Below are 14,567 nucleotides of genomic sequence, written 5' to 3'. Positions count from 1 at the left end.
CACATAATCACTATGAACCTAAAGCTAAGACTTCAGGCTGCTCTAAATGCTTAATTTCAAATGTTTTTTTTTTCTATTCTTGTGTTGACTTGATGTCGACTCTGTACATATGTCTTTATATGCTCATCTCAAGCACAGCAAGAGCCTGAGATTGAAAAGTATAGGGTTCTATTTGCAAAAGCCAATAAGTAGGAAATGGGCTTTTAGAGAGGGGATCCTTAAAGAGATACAGTAGTGTGCAAAAGTCTTTAGCCTGTGAAGGTTCTCAGTCATCCAGATCATCATAGTCAAAGGAGCTTGCAAAGAAAAGCGTCTGGACTTCTTTAAGTTACTTGAAGACGTTTCACCGCTCATCCGAGAAGCTTCTTCAGTTCTAAGGTCAAATGGTGGAAAGTCCCAGATATAAACCTAGTGGGAGTATCCCCCCACAGAGGGACAAAAGGACCTCCTGAGGATCCTCTAATCCTCTAAATGAGAATCGGCTAAAAGTCTTTAGCCGATTCTCATTTCTTTATATTTTCCTGAAGTGGCGTTCAGCAATAGTTCTCCAGGCTTTCTGAAGGTCTTTTAAAATTTTTACTTTAGACATTGGCTGCTTTCTCAGTTGTTTTGAGTCCAGTATTTGTATCTGATCATTTTCAGTTTTTATATGCTGTTAAGCCACTTAACAGTTACCTATGAATCATTTAAGCATAAAAAGGAGCCTAAATCAAAGGAAAAACCAGTGTTGCGTGTACAAAAAAACCCCAGCTTGGCAAAGAACCAGTTTTAAATTGTATCTTAAGGCACTTTGCTACTAAAAGCATGTCAGGATAGGGGGAAAAAAGCAGTGTAGGATCATCTTGACAGAGAACAGAACAAAAGGAAACTAACATCCAAAGATAAGCTTTGATTGTCCTTCAACTGAGCCCGGAGAACTATTCCCGAAGACGGCTTAAAGAAATGACAAGAAAGCCGAATAAGAGAGTTCAGGCTGTGCCGAAGAATAAAGGTGGTCATTCCGAGTATTACTGACCGTCAAGCATGTTTGAATGTATTTCAATAAACTGTTGCACTTATTTCACATTTCCCTTGAAAAATTACACTTTTATGAAATATAAAGACATGAGGGATGAATCACGACTTCTGTACAGTACTATATTGCTGATATTATTACTGCTTATACACAGAAGATGAATGGAGCTACAAGACAAATGAGTTTTCTTGAACTTTGAATCACGCAGCTACTCTGAGTCACAATAAAAGCATGGCGTAGGTCTGCTTTATAATAAAATTGGAAGCTGGGAATTAACTGAAATAATCAATCACACCAGGATATAATTGGGTTCTAATCATGTAAATAATGTAAAATAAAATACCAAAAAGATAAATAAAAGCCATAAAGTTATCTTCTGTTTGCTCTAACAGGCAGATAGTCGATTGCAGAGGCTCGTCTTAAACAGATGAATGAAGGCAGGAGCAATTAATTACATGGTTCTAATGACTGGACTTACTGGGCCAAGTGAGTGCACGGAGGAGGTTGTCATGGTAACAGAGGGATGGCTTTTAAAAGCGTTCTTGAATTTCTGAGCTTCGTCCCTAGTTATTAAGGTATTTTAAATATCAGGATTATTGGTGTGGTAAACAAGTATTTATGCCTGCTGAGAAGCGCTGTTCTGTAATTAACTGCCAGTTCTCAGTGCCATGTTCCTGCTGAGGATTTGACACTCGTAAACATGTTATCACACAAAAGTGTTCAAGATAAGTCTTTAGCCTAACATCAAAGGCCTGTGGGGGTTTTTTTGTTTAGTTTTTTTGGTCTGGCAGTTCTGCCAACATGTATGGATAATAACAATGAAATGGAATTTTTTTATTTATTTTAGTTTTATCTCATTTGGGAATCGTATCTAGCAACCATTGTAATTGTTTCCTTATGTTCTCCCTCTGGGCATGAAATGGTTGGAAGCCGTGGTTTTGGAAACTCAATGAGCCTGTCCAACTCCTGTTTCAGCCCTGCCTCTGGGGCTTGTTTTGCCCATAAATTAGTGATTAACTCAAAGTGCTCCAAAACAATGAGGTCCCTGCTCTAATCTGGGGGAAATGGCTTCAAGTGTGACCACGGGAAAAAGATTAGCCCGTTTTAAAGTGGCAGAAAGCGTCGAGTGGGATTGCGTGTGGGTGGAAAAAGGTTATGAAAGACCCATACGTATGTATACATCGACATAACACTGTATGATTAAAAATGGTTTATCCCTCCAGATTATTTTTATGCTAATATTAATGAAATCACTGTCCTGAAGCTACACACACACACACACACACACACACACCCGCACAATCAGGCGTAGTGGTGATTGAGCGTTTATGATTGCCCCTCACCCTGAGCTCTTTCTTTCCAAGCATGTCCCCTGCGTGGAAGCAGGAAATCAGGATTAGTTGTTTCCTGTGAAAGTGTGCCAGTTTCAGTGGGTGCCATAACAGCACCCATTGAAACTGGCGTGTTAAATGTGCCGAACCCCTTTCAAAAGAAAAGAAAACGCCAAATCCCGACCGGAGGAGCCACTAAATGTATCATCATGGTTTTTAGCAGCACCGCACATCACAGTCCAGCGTGCCTCACATAAACAAGCTCGATTCAATCAGTCCCGTCTAAAAAGCAAGCGGTGGAAATGCTAAAAGGTCAAAGCTTGTTTAAGCACTGCGTGATGGCTTTGGTCAAGACTGCTTGCAGAAAAGTGGCTGATGGTATTTTCTGAGCTGCTTCTACTTCTGCTGCTGCTCGCTGTCAGGGCTGAGGAGAGAAACAGCGTGCTGTCTGCAGGTTCAGGGTGATTAAGTGCTTAAGGTCAGACTGCTAATTATCTCTCTGCCATGTCTTACCTCACAGCACATAGCTGCCATTTCCTTGTTGTCATGCGAACAGCCTCGTATTTGTTTTCACTTCTTCACTTCTGTCTTTATTTTATACCACTGTGCCTTTTCACAGTAAAGCAATGTACACTTTGGAGAAAAAAGGTAAAAAGATGGTTTTAAAAATCTGGTTTCAAATTAAATAGACAAGCGATCTCCCCCCCCCGGCCTCATTTTGAATCCTCTTTTGCTCATAATCCTTCACAGCTGAGCAGTGGTTGTCACCCTCACTGAGCGCCCACTTCAAGGGAAAACTGTTTTCTTCTCAGATGCTTCTGCTTCATATCCTTTTCAGTGCTATCTGATCTCTTCCTATCTTAAAAGCCTTGTGACCTATGAGATTGACGTCTTGAGAAATTAACCCCACCCCTCCGCACTGGATCCACTCAAATAAGCTGTGAACGACAATGTACGCTTTACTTTCAAGCTGTTTATCGACATGATCTGGACTCATGGCATTATCTGTTGGAGTTTTAGAGCGTTAGACGCCCTTTAACCTGTGAAAAGTGCATGTAGCTGTCCACTGAACTCACAGCAAGAGAGCGGTCATTATGTGTGTCACTCTCACTTAATCCAAGCTGAGAATTTCCAGTACTGAGCCTGTCTGAAGGATACTGTCCCCTGCTGTGTGCTAAATGTGATAAAGGGCAGTGGCACACAGTGTACCGACTTGACCCTAGCGACACTCAGAGTTCATGTGGGAAAATGGCTCCAGTCTTCCTACAGTACACGCCTGTATAATATTGCTTATAGCGTAAAAACTGACAATGAATGTGCTAAAAATATAAGCCTGCATTAATACAAACTTACTGTAAGATCAGCGTGCATGATCCCATAATTGCAGCAGGGAAAGATTAGAGTAGATGAACTCATTGTTGGGTTAAAAGTGTGCAGCAGTTTTATCTCACGCATTCTTATCTGCAGAATGAAAATAATGAGGTTTTCCTGCCTCGTATGCTCATGTGCTGCAGTTGAAATGCTCTGAATACAATCCCTGTGGCTTAACACTGGATGCAAATGAATCGGAATTAAAAGCTGGCTTCGTTTTTATTGTATTTTATTTACTTTTTGTTTGCTTGTTTTCAAACTAAAGGAGGAAAGGAGCACGTACTGCGAGGTACACAGTCTGCTTTGCCTTGTAACTTTTCACAGTAAAGTTCAAACCTAATCTCGGAGTGTGCAAATGACCTTTTCCTATCTGCGGATCGCAGTGGAGGCAGCGCTTTCTGCAGGCCGACGGTTTTCACTCTAATAATATGCATATGTTGAGTATTTGGATAAGGTGGCAGCCGGCACAGTAGGCTATTGTCTAATTGGCAACTGGAGAGAAAACGTCAGCTTTCACACTGCAACTGATGAACTGCACTTTTTAATTTGGTTGGGGTGTGCTCGCAGGAAAGCTTATGTGTTTTGCAAGGAAAGAGTTACTGCGTTACTTTCATTACAGCTAACACACGCTTTGGGGGAAGCCAACCCGCGTGGCGCTCACTTCACTGCCATCAAACGCTGCCGACTGGAGGTAAAGCCTTCAAGATTGAAACAAGTACCTGTGGTTGCAATTTCGAGCAAATGTAATGCCGCTCATGCTGTTTTTGATCACACTTGTAACTTCACATTATCCAGCGGTTGGGGTTTTTTTTGTTTCGTTTTTTGAAGTCTAAACTGATCCTTTTTTATGCCTGTGTCACACAGTAGTGGTCCTCAGATGATAAATATGTGAATGCAGAGTGCCTATTTGCAAATGAGGCTTTCCATAGTGGCAACATTAAGGCAGCCGCAGTGGGAAGTGCAGCTGTGTTGTGTCTCCATAGCTCTGACAGGGCTGTAATCTCTGGACTAACAATATCAGACACCCCGTGAAGACGTGTTAGCATTCAGAGTGTTTGAAGTGTTTGTGGAACAGCAAGCCAATCACAGCATGCTGGGGCTTAGCACTGACATTTTACTCAACCAGAAACGGCTAAAATGTCTGTCTTTGATTTGTTTTGCTAAATCATCCATCTTTGCTTAACTGAGCGCCGTTATCAAAGGCAGGGAACAAAAAAAAGAGGGGGGGGGGGGGGGATTTTTGTGCTGTGGTGATGCAAGCGGTTATTACGCTTTTAAATGTGTCATCGCATCTAATCATCTAAAGCTCCTTTCAGGTGGACGTGATCCTCTTCTTCTTATGCTTTGTAGTCATGAATATTTATCTTATTTTTTTTATACATTTGCCAGAAATTGTTATTGCAGCTGCTTTTTCCTCGATACCCCCCCCCCGTGAGCAGTATTATGGGAAACCAGAGAAGGGATAGCTCCCATCTTGATGTTGTATACAATACAAACACCTCTCCAACATCCCAGCTGTCATTGTTTTCTATAGCAGCGCTGCACCGCGATACATAATAAGCAGTGTTTTTGCTTTTGTTTTATTTCTCCCCAGAATTCATTCATGCTCCTGGCACTGTGGTGCCTGCTCCTTCTGCTCCGCTGGGAGATTGTTGGATGGATTGAACACTCCACCTTGCCTCTTTCCTCCATTTTAAACACCCAATTTATTTCTTTCATGAGATGGATCTTGTAGATTGACTCATTTTCACAGTCGGGAGGCTCACTGTAGGCCTGAAATGAAATGAACTCCCAAATCAATTTCAAATGGGAACGACGAGCGAGCGCTCCCCTGCATAGCTGGAATTGGATTTGTTATTGAAAATGAAATGAAGTGTTTTGTTTTTTTGGTTTTTTTTGTTGAGGGTTTTTTTCGGGGGCTTTTTCCCTTTTCACTCTTTATTGCAGATTACAGCTTTGTTCTTTTGCCTGCTGTGATTTCCTCCGACTTACGCTGCGATCTGGGTTAATTTCAGCAGCTTTTCTTTTTATGTCAGAAATTCCATAAAAGTGTCACTCCGAAAGGTGGTGGTAATTTCTACACGGTGATTCATTGTTTTTAAATGGGGTGCCTTTTCCCCACCTTAGTCACTAGGAGTTAAGCAGCCATGAAATTGCCTGAATAATAGTGTTTAAATCCAATCTTAGTTTGTCCCGTCTGCTTTCTCGCACACAATTCAATCATCTGTGCCCTCGACGATTTTTTTCTTTGTCCATCTGCGTCAAGTTTTCCTTCACAGTTTAGGCTGCAGGCTTTTGCATAGATTAGGTCCAAGTTTACGAAGGCATAAAGTGGAACGGCATTGCACAGGCAGGACGTGGTGATACTTGAGTAATTATGTTGGCAAATTGCTTAGGTACTCCTTATTAGATGAGGCTTCTGCTTCTGCTAAGGTGTGCTCCAATAACCAAGATTCCTTTTGATCACATTTTTAAAAAGCAAAAATTAAAAAAAGGTATGCTTATTTGTCAGAGTTTCCTGTATCAGGATCATCCTGCATTTAGTGCTAGCTGCTGTTTTTATAGATTTTGTACTACTTTGAAATTAGACCCTTTGCTTTTTCCTGTTTCTTCTTTTCCCAGAATGAACTAATTGTGAGTTGAACTGAGCCTAAGTTTAAAAAAAATCCTGGAGGTGTGTAATAAAACCGGTTTGAGATTTTAAGAGGGAAAAAGAAGAAAAAAGAAAGACACAAGGGGCTCATTTTCTGAGCTAATCACCGTTTCTGTCTTCTGCTTTCTTCTCAGGGGAGCCGTCCTCCATGATTTCTCGGTACCCCTCTCCTGCAGAGTTGGATGCTTTTGCACAGAAAACTGCCAACAGCCCACTGTCCATCAAAATCTTCCCGTCGGATGTGCGGGTGCCGCAACACAAACAGCTCAGCAAAACAGTAAACGGCTTGGACACCACTGGTCAACGCTACAGCCCCTATTCGCATCCGTACTCGGGAGGCTACCAAGGCTTGTTGGCCATTGTCAAAGCCTCTGTGGTGGTCAAAGGTGTGGTGAAAACCTCAGAGGGCAGAAGGACTAAACATGTAAACAGCCAGGCTTCTGTGGCACCATATAATAATCCTTTGAATAATGTCTACACCGTCAGAAACGGGCATAAAGCCTATCGCGTAAACTCATGCAAGCCGCCCGATGCACCGATCGAGACACTTTGTTCTAGCGTTGGAATAGCCTCTGGAGATCAGAGCCTGCCCCCCCAGTCTGAGCTGGCAGAGGTTCAAAGCTTGATGAGGCAGATGAGCAGAGTTCCTCACAGCCAGGCGCCGCAGCTGGGGGGAGAGGCCCGAGCCAGCCCCTCGCTGCAGGCCGTGGCTGCAGTGGCGCATTCAGACTCAGACTTTGTCCTGGGAGTGCCTCCCCAGAGCAGTCTGGCTTTCGCGGGAGCGGTGCTACCGACACAGAGCGCAGACAGAGCCAAAGCTGGATACTTGGACAAAGGAGACTACACTGTGTGGCAGCACAAAGCTCAAATGCAACAGCAGCAGCCCTATCAGCAGGGAGCAGTGAGGATGTACGGTGTGAGTAGCAGTGCTCAGGGCCACAGAGCAGCAGAAGCTGGGGTTGGCCTTTCTCCTGAAACTTGCCTCCCTTTGGCCCGCTCCTCACAGCTGCCGTATAGGCCGCATCCTGGCAGAGTGGGCGTCGGGCAGGAGCGAGTCAGCGCCAGCGTACAGGGGGAGGTGTCTGTCGGACAGTACTTCGCTCCTCTGTGGGACAGCGTCATGGCTACCCCTAACAGTGACTGTTATCCCTATCAGGTGCTGACAACGGGTACATGTGCAGCCAGGCCTAGAGATGTGGGTCTCTCCCATCCCCATCCCCATCTTCACAACCACCACAACCCACAACATCACCAGGCACAGCTTCACCCTCCTCTTCCTCTTCCCCCTCCCCCTCCTCATACCCAGGCCTACAGCACAGACCAAAACCTCTGTTGTGGGCTGTCTAGTTCTAGCCTGTGCCACGCTGCAGTGCTTAGCAGCAGCCTGCAGTCTCTGGAGTGCCTCATCAGTGAGATCCACCCTCCCTGCATCAAAGAGCGCATGCTGGGCCGTGGGTACGAAGCCATGGGGATGCCTCCACTCATGGAGCACCAACAGCAAGCCCACATCCAGCTCCCCGTCTACAGATAAGATGGCAGGACAGGGAAGCGACACATCTTTTATAGACCGCAGAGGTGTCTGTGAGCGAGAGACATGCCTTTTTGTTTGTGCATGTACTTTATTTGTAGAAGGCTTTGTCTCACAAGCCTGGAAAAGAAAAAAGGGTAAAATGATAATCATGACTTTAAAATACAGGTTTATTCTATGGACTTTCCACGTTGTATTTTTATATCTTTAAATGGCCATTGGACATGATTACTGTCGTTCACGTGATGCCGAGCACTTATTTGCATTTTTACATCACAAAATCATCGGTAACCTTCTGAAAACTTTTACTTGAATCCGGTTAATGATCTCTGGTAAGCCTTTTTGTGAATATACTGTATTTGTTTTATGGGGTTTTTTCTTATTAGTTATTTGAGAGCAAGAATTCTCCTCAAAAATCACTTTTAACCAATCTTCTTGGTTGTCTGTTGATTTCTTGTGGATTTGTGTTTTGGTTTCCTTCTCCTGGCTTTCCTTTATCGGACATACGCACTGCCCCAGCTTTCTCAGTACGATGCAACTCTCCTAGATGCTGCATGGGGAAATACTTTCACCATTCAAATGTGAATATATATACACATCTAACCAACATACTTTTTTGTTACAGTCACAGAGAAACTTGTGTAATTTAAACACCTATACTGATTTAACCTAGTCACGCTCAGCTCGGCTTTTAAGGACTGTTGCATGTCCAAATCAACACTGTGGCATTCAGGCCAAGCAAGATATGCCCTTGGTTGTATTTTTTTAAACTGTTTTTGAATTTCAGAAGCTTGTGTGAACATTTTTCCTTGAATGACATAAAGTCCCGACACTGTTCTCACGACGCCGTGTGTATAACGGAAGTGCTACGTAGAAGAGCAGGCCGCCTGAATCATTTACAGTGTCTTCTTTGTAGGGCTATATTATCTGCGATGGTTTGAGATGTGTGACTGAGTAGTTCTTTGTGTGTCTGCACTGGTTCTGTAATCCAATTTATTTATGTCCCCACCCCCCTCTCCCTTGATTTATATGGCAAACTGTCTCTCTTATAAAGTGCAATTATTATATATGAATATGTGAGCGCTCTCCATGAATTATGTTGATGAAATAACTACATTTTGCAATGTACGACCCTAATCCCTCACCCTTTTTTGCTTCTTCTTAATAAGGATTGTCAAGTAAATTAAATTTTCTAAACCCAGCGAGTACTGTCTTATTACCTATTAATAGCCATTATCTGGCAAACTTGCAGTCTTTATTATATTCACGAATGATAAAGCAGTTGTAGGAAGACAAGATTTTTTTTCTGGCTTTATTGCAAAGGGATTTAAAGCTTAAGCACAAGGCGAGTCGCTCTCTTCTTATTTTATTTTATTTATTTTTTTTACCTCGTTCCATTAAGATCCATCTTTTCACCCAAAGATTTCAGTTTTATTATATGATGTAAGTCAATCCTTAGCTGGAAAAGATTGGACTGGCTCCTTTATAAATGATGCAAGCCGAAAGCGCTAATTTTGTTATCACTGAATGATGTTAGTCCAGATGGATGGCTCATGCTTGAGGCAGAAGCCAATGAATACTTCAAAATACGTAAGTGAAAATGTGCAGGCCTGTTCCTGCAGATATTACATTTTGATATGAAAAATACATGCTTCCTTGAAGACATATTCACGTGAATATTGTTGTTCACATTATTGAGAAATAGGCTGGCCGTTCCCCCAGCTATTGGATTGCTAATGTCCGATGATGTGCCTGCCTGCGCTCCTTGTTTTGGTTCATTTGTCCTCCTAAATTGGACGCTTCTAGCTGCGATCCAGACACGAAATGCACAGCCACTTTAAGCAGGCCATTATAAAACAAATAACCTAGATGGTGTGAATAATGACATTAGGCGCCCTGTTAGGAATAAAACTGCAGTATTCAAATGATGACCTCATTGCGCATAACAAATATGTCAGCGGTAAAAGGTCAGTGGCTTTGTCATTGAATCGCTGTCATAAATTATTTCCGGTCTTTAGTCTGTTGTGTCCTGTCTTTACTTGGAGCTTTTCCATCCTATCAGGCAGTGCTGCTGATAAACCGACAGGATTACAGACGTGCTTCTCTCGCTCGGAGACGATTAACTCAGGCTGGGCTCCTCTGGGAGAGGAACCAGAGCCACTCTGGCCTCTGGGAAACACTTCAGATAAGTTAGACTAAGGAGAGGAAGAGGATGGTTGATTTGGAGGATTAGGATGCACGAGGAAGTGAATCCTCTCTGATTTACTTCTGTATAAAAATAAATAAATAAATAAACTGACTAAAAGTCAACTTTAAAGCCACTAAGAGCTCTTTCACAAAGCCGTTTTCCCAAACTACGGCTTTATTTATTACATGCAGCATTTAACCATTTTTTAATCAGTTTTGCTTGCTGTAGTTGTACACAGCCACGCTCAAGAAGGAGATGGGGGAAAGCAAGCAGATATCGCCACCTAGTGTAAGATTCTTGAACTGAATTTAATTTTGAGTCAGTTTTAAGAAATATGATCACAGATGATTCTTCTAAAACAAACACCATATAAAGTATTCAGTTAGAAAACACGCCTCTGATGAATAAATGAGTCAACACATGAACATGACTTGGCTGTATGACATAATGAAAAACCGCTTCAGACAAAAAAAAAAAAGTTTTAAAGCAGTTGACACGTAATTAGAACTACAGGTTCACACAACAGGTAACACAACAATGCAAACAAAGCTTACACATGTCACACCCTACTGCTGAACAATAACAGCACAAACTCCAAGCCCTTAGAGGGATTTAAAAAGAAAAAAAATCTTCTACTAGCTTTTCTTTACAGTTGAACTTATAGATGAGAATATATATATTTAATATTCTATTATATTTAATATTTTCAAAACATTCGTTCAGTGACACCAAGGCACTCTGAAATCCCTAAATTTAAAAACCTAATAATATGGGATGGTAAAACATAATTTCCCAGGCTCATGGATGGAGGTGGAGAACATTTGAATGTAAGACATGGACGGGAACTAAAGTTAAAGGTGAAGAAGTCTGTTAAAGGAGTAACCCACCCAAAAATTAAAATAAAAAGCTGCAGTAGTAAGTTGAAATAAAATAACAACAACAAACAAAAAAAAGACTTTAAACTGCATTTTATTAAGGCATCATCTTGAGAGCAAATTCACAGTGCTAGTAATGATTACTGCATCATCAAAGTAATAAATACCACCCAAGAAGGGACACACAAAAAACAAAAAAAAAAAAACAAAAAAAACCCAGTCCTAATAAAAACAACTGGACGTCTGCGAAACCTGAGAGTGATGCAGGATACTCCTGCGCGTCCGGTCCAGCCATGTGCCGGGACATCAAACGGTGTAGTCCAGCTCGGCATTTAGATTTGTGTACATCTCGTAGATGGCATCTATAGTGGCTGTGTAATTAACCAGGAACTGACGCATGTTTGCCAGACAGTCCTCCTCTTTCACTTCCTCTCCTTTCGACAGAGCCTTCAGAAAGTTTGATCTGTAGGGAGCTGCAAGTAACGCAGCCTATGAAACAAAAACGAAAAAAGATGGAGAAGCTGGTTTTACTGAAAGGTTAAATGGATTTTAATGAAAACTATGAAGATGGGTGTATGTATGCAACATTATATAGCATGTAATGAAAGTGCTTTGCTGTGGATTGTCTTTTGATGTAATCTATTAACCCAGGACCAAAAGCCTTATCAGCTCAGGAGACAATATTGATAAGATTATGTTGGCACAAATGCCATTATTGAGCCTGCTTATGAGTCTCATTGTTTATCCTTTATTGATCCCTAATCAATTTTCTGTGTAGAAGAATAGACCCATGCACCCATTTTATCTGAATCTCCACACAATGTCAGAACAGCATGGAGGGGGGGGCTGCAAGTAAGGTGACCACAGTGTAACAACAACTTGTGGGGCAAAGAGTGTTTGTGTGGGACACATTACACACATTTTGACATTGCCAAACTAAATAAACACTCAAAGGTTTGTAGGTTACGGGTTTGGCAACAGCTGTATTTTATTTGAATGCCACTTTCTTAACTACCTTGCAAAGTACATGCAATAAAAAGCCAAAGGAGGTTAGAGGAAGTGGAAAGTTGATCTAATATTTGTATACTTCTGTGTTCCCTGTACTTCTACTGTATCACCTATACCAGGGGTGTCAAACATAAGGCATGGAGGTCAGAAATTACCTAAAGTTGTTTTTTTTGTTTTTTTAAATTGCAGTGCAAAGTCCAATTCACCACCTGTCAGTGCTTTTTTTAAAATTATGCATTTATTTCTTTCAGTGTACGCCCCAAAAGCTTTGCAGACGGATTTTTCAATTCTTTATCATTTAAAAAACTGAGGCATTTTGTTAAAACATACGTACGATCCCACCCAGTTTAGAGACCGCTTGTGAACAAGGGCACATTGGACGGCTTTGGAAATGTAAATGAGGGCGTGGATTTTAAACTTTAACTCAGTTTGACAGATTTTCCTAATGATAAAGACCTCTACCATGGCCATTCATGTTATGCAAAAGTAATTAAGTAATAGATACAATGAAATGACAGAAGGTTACACTATCTACTATGGAAATGTATGATTTTACTGTGGGTCTACAATAAAAACAAAACAAGGTAATTTTCTGTTGATTCTCAGGTTTATAATTACAGAGCAGTCTGGGCAATGAGCTAACTGAACTTTTTCTGTAATTCTACACATTTATTTATTAAAATTTGAGCCCAGGGTGTCATGCTGACAGACGTCTGTCATGTACTACAGCAGCAATTCTCCATCACGTAGAAAAATTGAGACTTCCTATTGAAATTGTTCTTCTTTTCCCTCATATCAAAACATCTCATGGATTAAGCATGTAAATCACAAAGGGCTGTATGTGGCCCACAATGTAGACTGAATTTGACATCCCTTCTTATACCAATAAGTTAAAAATGTTACATGAGACTTCAGCCATATTCTCATAGTTGCTAACATCCTCTGTTAGACGTAGTTTCCCCAACTGCATTTCCTTTTTTTTGTGGTAGGTTCCATCACCTCCACAGCTTAACTGCAATTTTTCCCTCTTGATGTCGTGCTGGCGACAAGATTTGGGACACTTGCAAAATGTGGGACTACAACATAGGGATGGGCTCAAGAGACAAAAATGCTGTGCAGCCTCATAAGGTGAGGCACCTAAGGTTACAGCGCTTCAAAGTGAAACGCAGTTGTAATGAATCTGAAAGCATTTTTATGCAGTGTAGAGAAAAACACGCCAGCATGAGGCGATTGCAGTGGACTGCACAATCTGAAACCAGTTCTCGATTCTTATCAGTCTGGGTGCGGTTGGGGTGGTCTGTGTTGTGTCACAACAAGAAACAATGAATTTCTTCCACATGTTACTCACATTAAAAATCTTTTGAACAATCCAGCCGTGGTATCGCTTCAGTGCCTGCTCATAGGCTTTTGTGATATTAACCCGAATGAGGTTGGGGTTGTTCTCATCTCTGTCCCCGTCTGCCAAACTCTGGAGCAGAATCTGGATGAAACGGAGACCCCTGCAGGAGAAACGGAGTACATAAAGGCTTTCATTTCACTAGACGAAAGTTGAACAGACAGTATGACACAACTTTGAGTTCAGGAGGTCCTTACCTCTTCAGCCACATCAGAGCTAACGTTGCTCCAATTTTAGGCCACTCTGCTCCATGAGCCTCTCGCTCTGCCACCACAATGTCCTCCAGGGTGGTGTACTTTGCGGGATTAGTGACATATACCGCTCTAATTTTCTGAAAATGCACATTTGAGTTCAGTTTGCATGTCGGAGCTGAACCTCTCTAATTTAAATCGCTTACAGTAACACAAATAGATATGCCCGCCTGCATCTTACCGTTATATTGCCGTTAATGTCTGATTTGATGATTGAAAACACTTTTGATCCTAAGCAGTCTGGAAAAGAAACGAGACATTTGAGAGCAGGGCCAATAAAATATGAATGAGTTGACATGTCCCCGGCTCAGAGGAGGGGATGAATGCCAATCAGCTGTTTACAAAGAGAGAGCTAAAAAAAAAAAAATGCCGTGAATGCACAGTTTCAGTTAAGTCACAATGAGGGCAATGTGTGCTCTGTTCACAGAGTCAACAAAGAGTTTCTCTATAGGCCAAACGGCCGCAGCTGGTTGACATGGTCCCCGTGACCCGACACCTCAATTTCTGAAGTGAAATAACCACGTCCCGACGTGAAAACCAAGCTCAGGTGGTCAGACGACGTAAAATTAAAAAAAAAAAAAATTCAGCCAAGTACGAAGGCTGACACCGTAGCGACGCGAGGGAACTCGCAAAGTCACCTTACGTGTTTTTGTATGACTTCAGATGGAGTTGCACTCACCAAAAAACGCAGGGATATGAGAGACGGTGTCCAGGAATGTCTTCGTGTCGATCGCCTTGTCAGGGGGCAGTTCACAGAACTGATTTTCCATTAAAAGCGACATGATCCTTCCTTATGAGCTTGGCGAGCTTGGAGAAGAGCAACGGCAGCGAGCAGCTCTCGGCTGAGAAAAACCCGGAACTATGTTCTTATGATGGGTGGGGAAGCGCAACCGGCCACTTTCGCTCTTCACCAACAGGTGGGAAATAATTCACGAGCCTGGTGAAAACACG

At 42.0% G+C, this 14,567-nt stretch overlaps 2 protein-coding genes across 5 annotated transcripts in view; one reads left to right on the top strand and one right to left on the bottom strand.

The window, feature by feature from the left end:
- The window catches only part of LOC146570851 (protein FAM222A-like), a 33,425-nt gene extending 23,255 nt beyond the window's left edge, over positions 1–10,170 (top strand). For all 4 annotated transcript variants that reach the window (XM_085279587.1, XM_085279588.1, XM_085279586.1 and 1 more), the window contains exon 3: positions 6,505–10,170. In XM_085279587.1, coding sequence (XP_085135713.1) covers positions 6,505–7,901 — 1,397 coding nt within the window. In that variant the 3' untranslated portion in view covers positions 7,902–10,170. The remainder of the gene's footprint in view (positions 1–6,504) is intronic.
- A 572-nt stretch (positions 10,171–10,742) lies between these two features.
- Positions 10,743–14,546, bottom strand: LOC146570850 (glycolipid transfer protein-like). Its single transcript, XM_085279589.1, has 5 exons — positions 14,296–14,546; positions 13,798–13,856; positions 13,563–13,696; positions 13,318–13,468; positions 10,743–11,450 (listed from the first exon to the last, which is right to left on the bottom strand). The coding sequence occupies exons 1-5, from the start codon at positions 14,396–14,398 to the stop codon at positions 11,268–11,270; spliced, it is 630 nt and encodes a 209-aa protein (XP_085135715.1). The 5' UTR covers positions 14,399–14,546; the 3' UTR covers positions 10,743–11,267.
- Positions 14,547–14,567: the final 21 nt, after the last annotated feature.

Source organism: Mchenga conophoros, linkage group LG7 (assembly GCF_057382185.1).
Source record: "Mchenga conophoros isolate Kocher_MC1m ecotype Shallow Benthic linkage group LG7, M_conophoros_male_GT1.1, whole genome shotgun sequence".
Lineage (NCBI taxonomy): Eukaryota > Metazoa > Chordata > Actinopteri > Cichliformes > Cichlidae > Mchenga > Mchenga conophoros.
The sequence above is the reverse complement of the archived record's forward strand: the minus strand, read 5'-3'. Positions and strand labels throughout refer to the sequence as shown.

Excerpts from the sequence above, each read along its gene's own strand:
- LOC146570850 (XM_085279589.1), bottom strand. The coding sequence starts at position 14,398 with ATGTCGCTTTTAATGGAAAATCAGTTCTGTGAACTGCCCCCTGACAAG. Across the intron at positions 13,697-13,797 it reads ACATTAACGGCAATATAACG|AAAATTAGAGCGGTATATGT; the intron begins GTAAGATGCAGG and ends GTGCATTTTCAG. Across the intron at positions 13,469-13,562 it reads GCTCTGATGTGGCTGAAGAG|GGGTCTCCGTTTCATCCAGA; the intron begins GTAAGGACCTCC and ends TTTCTCCTGCAG.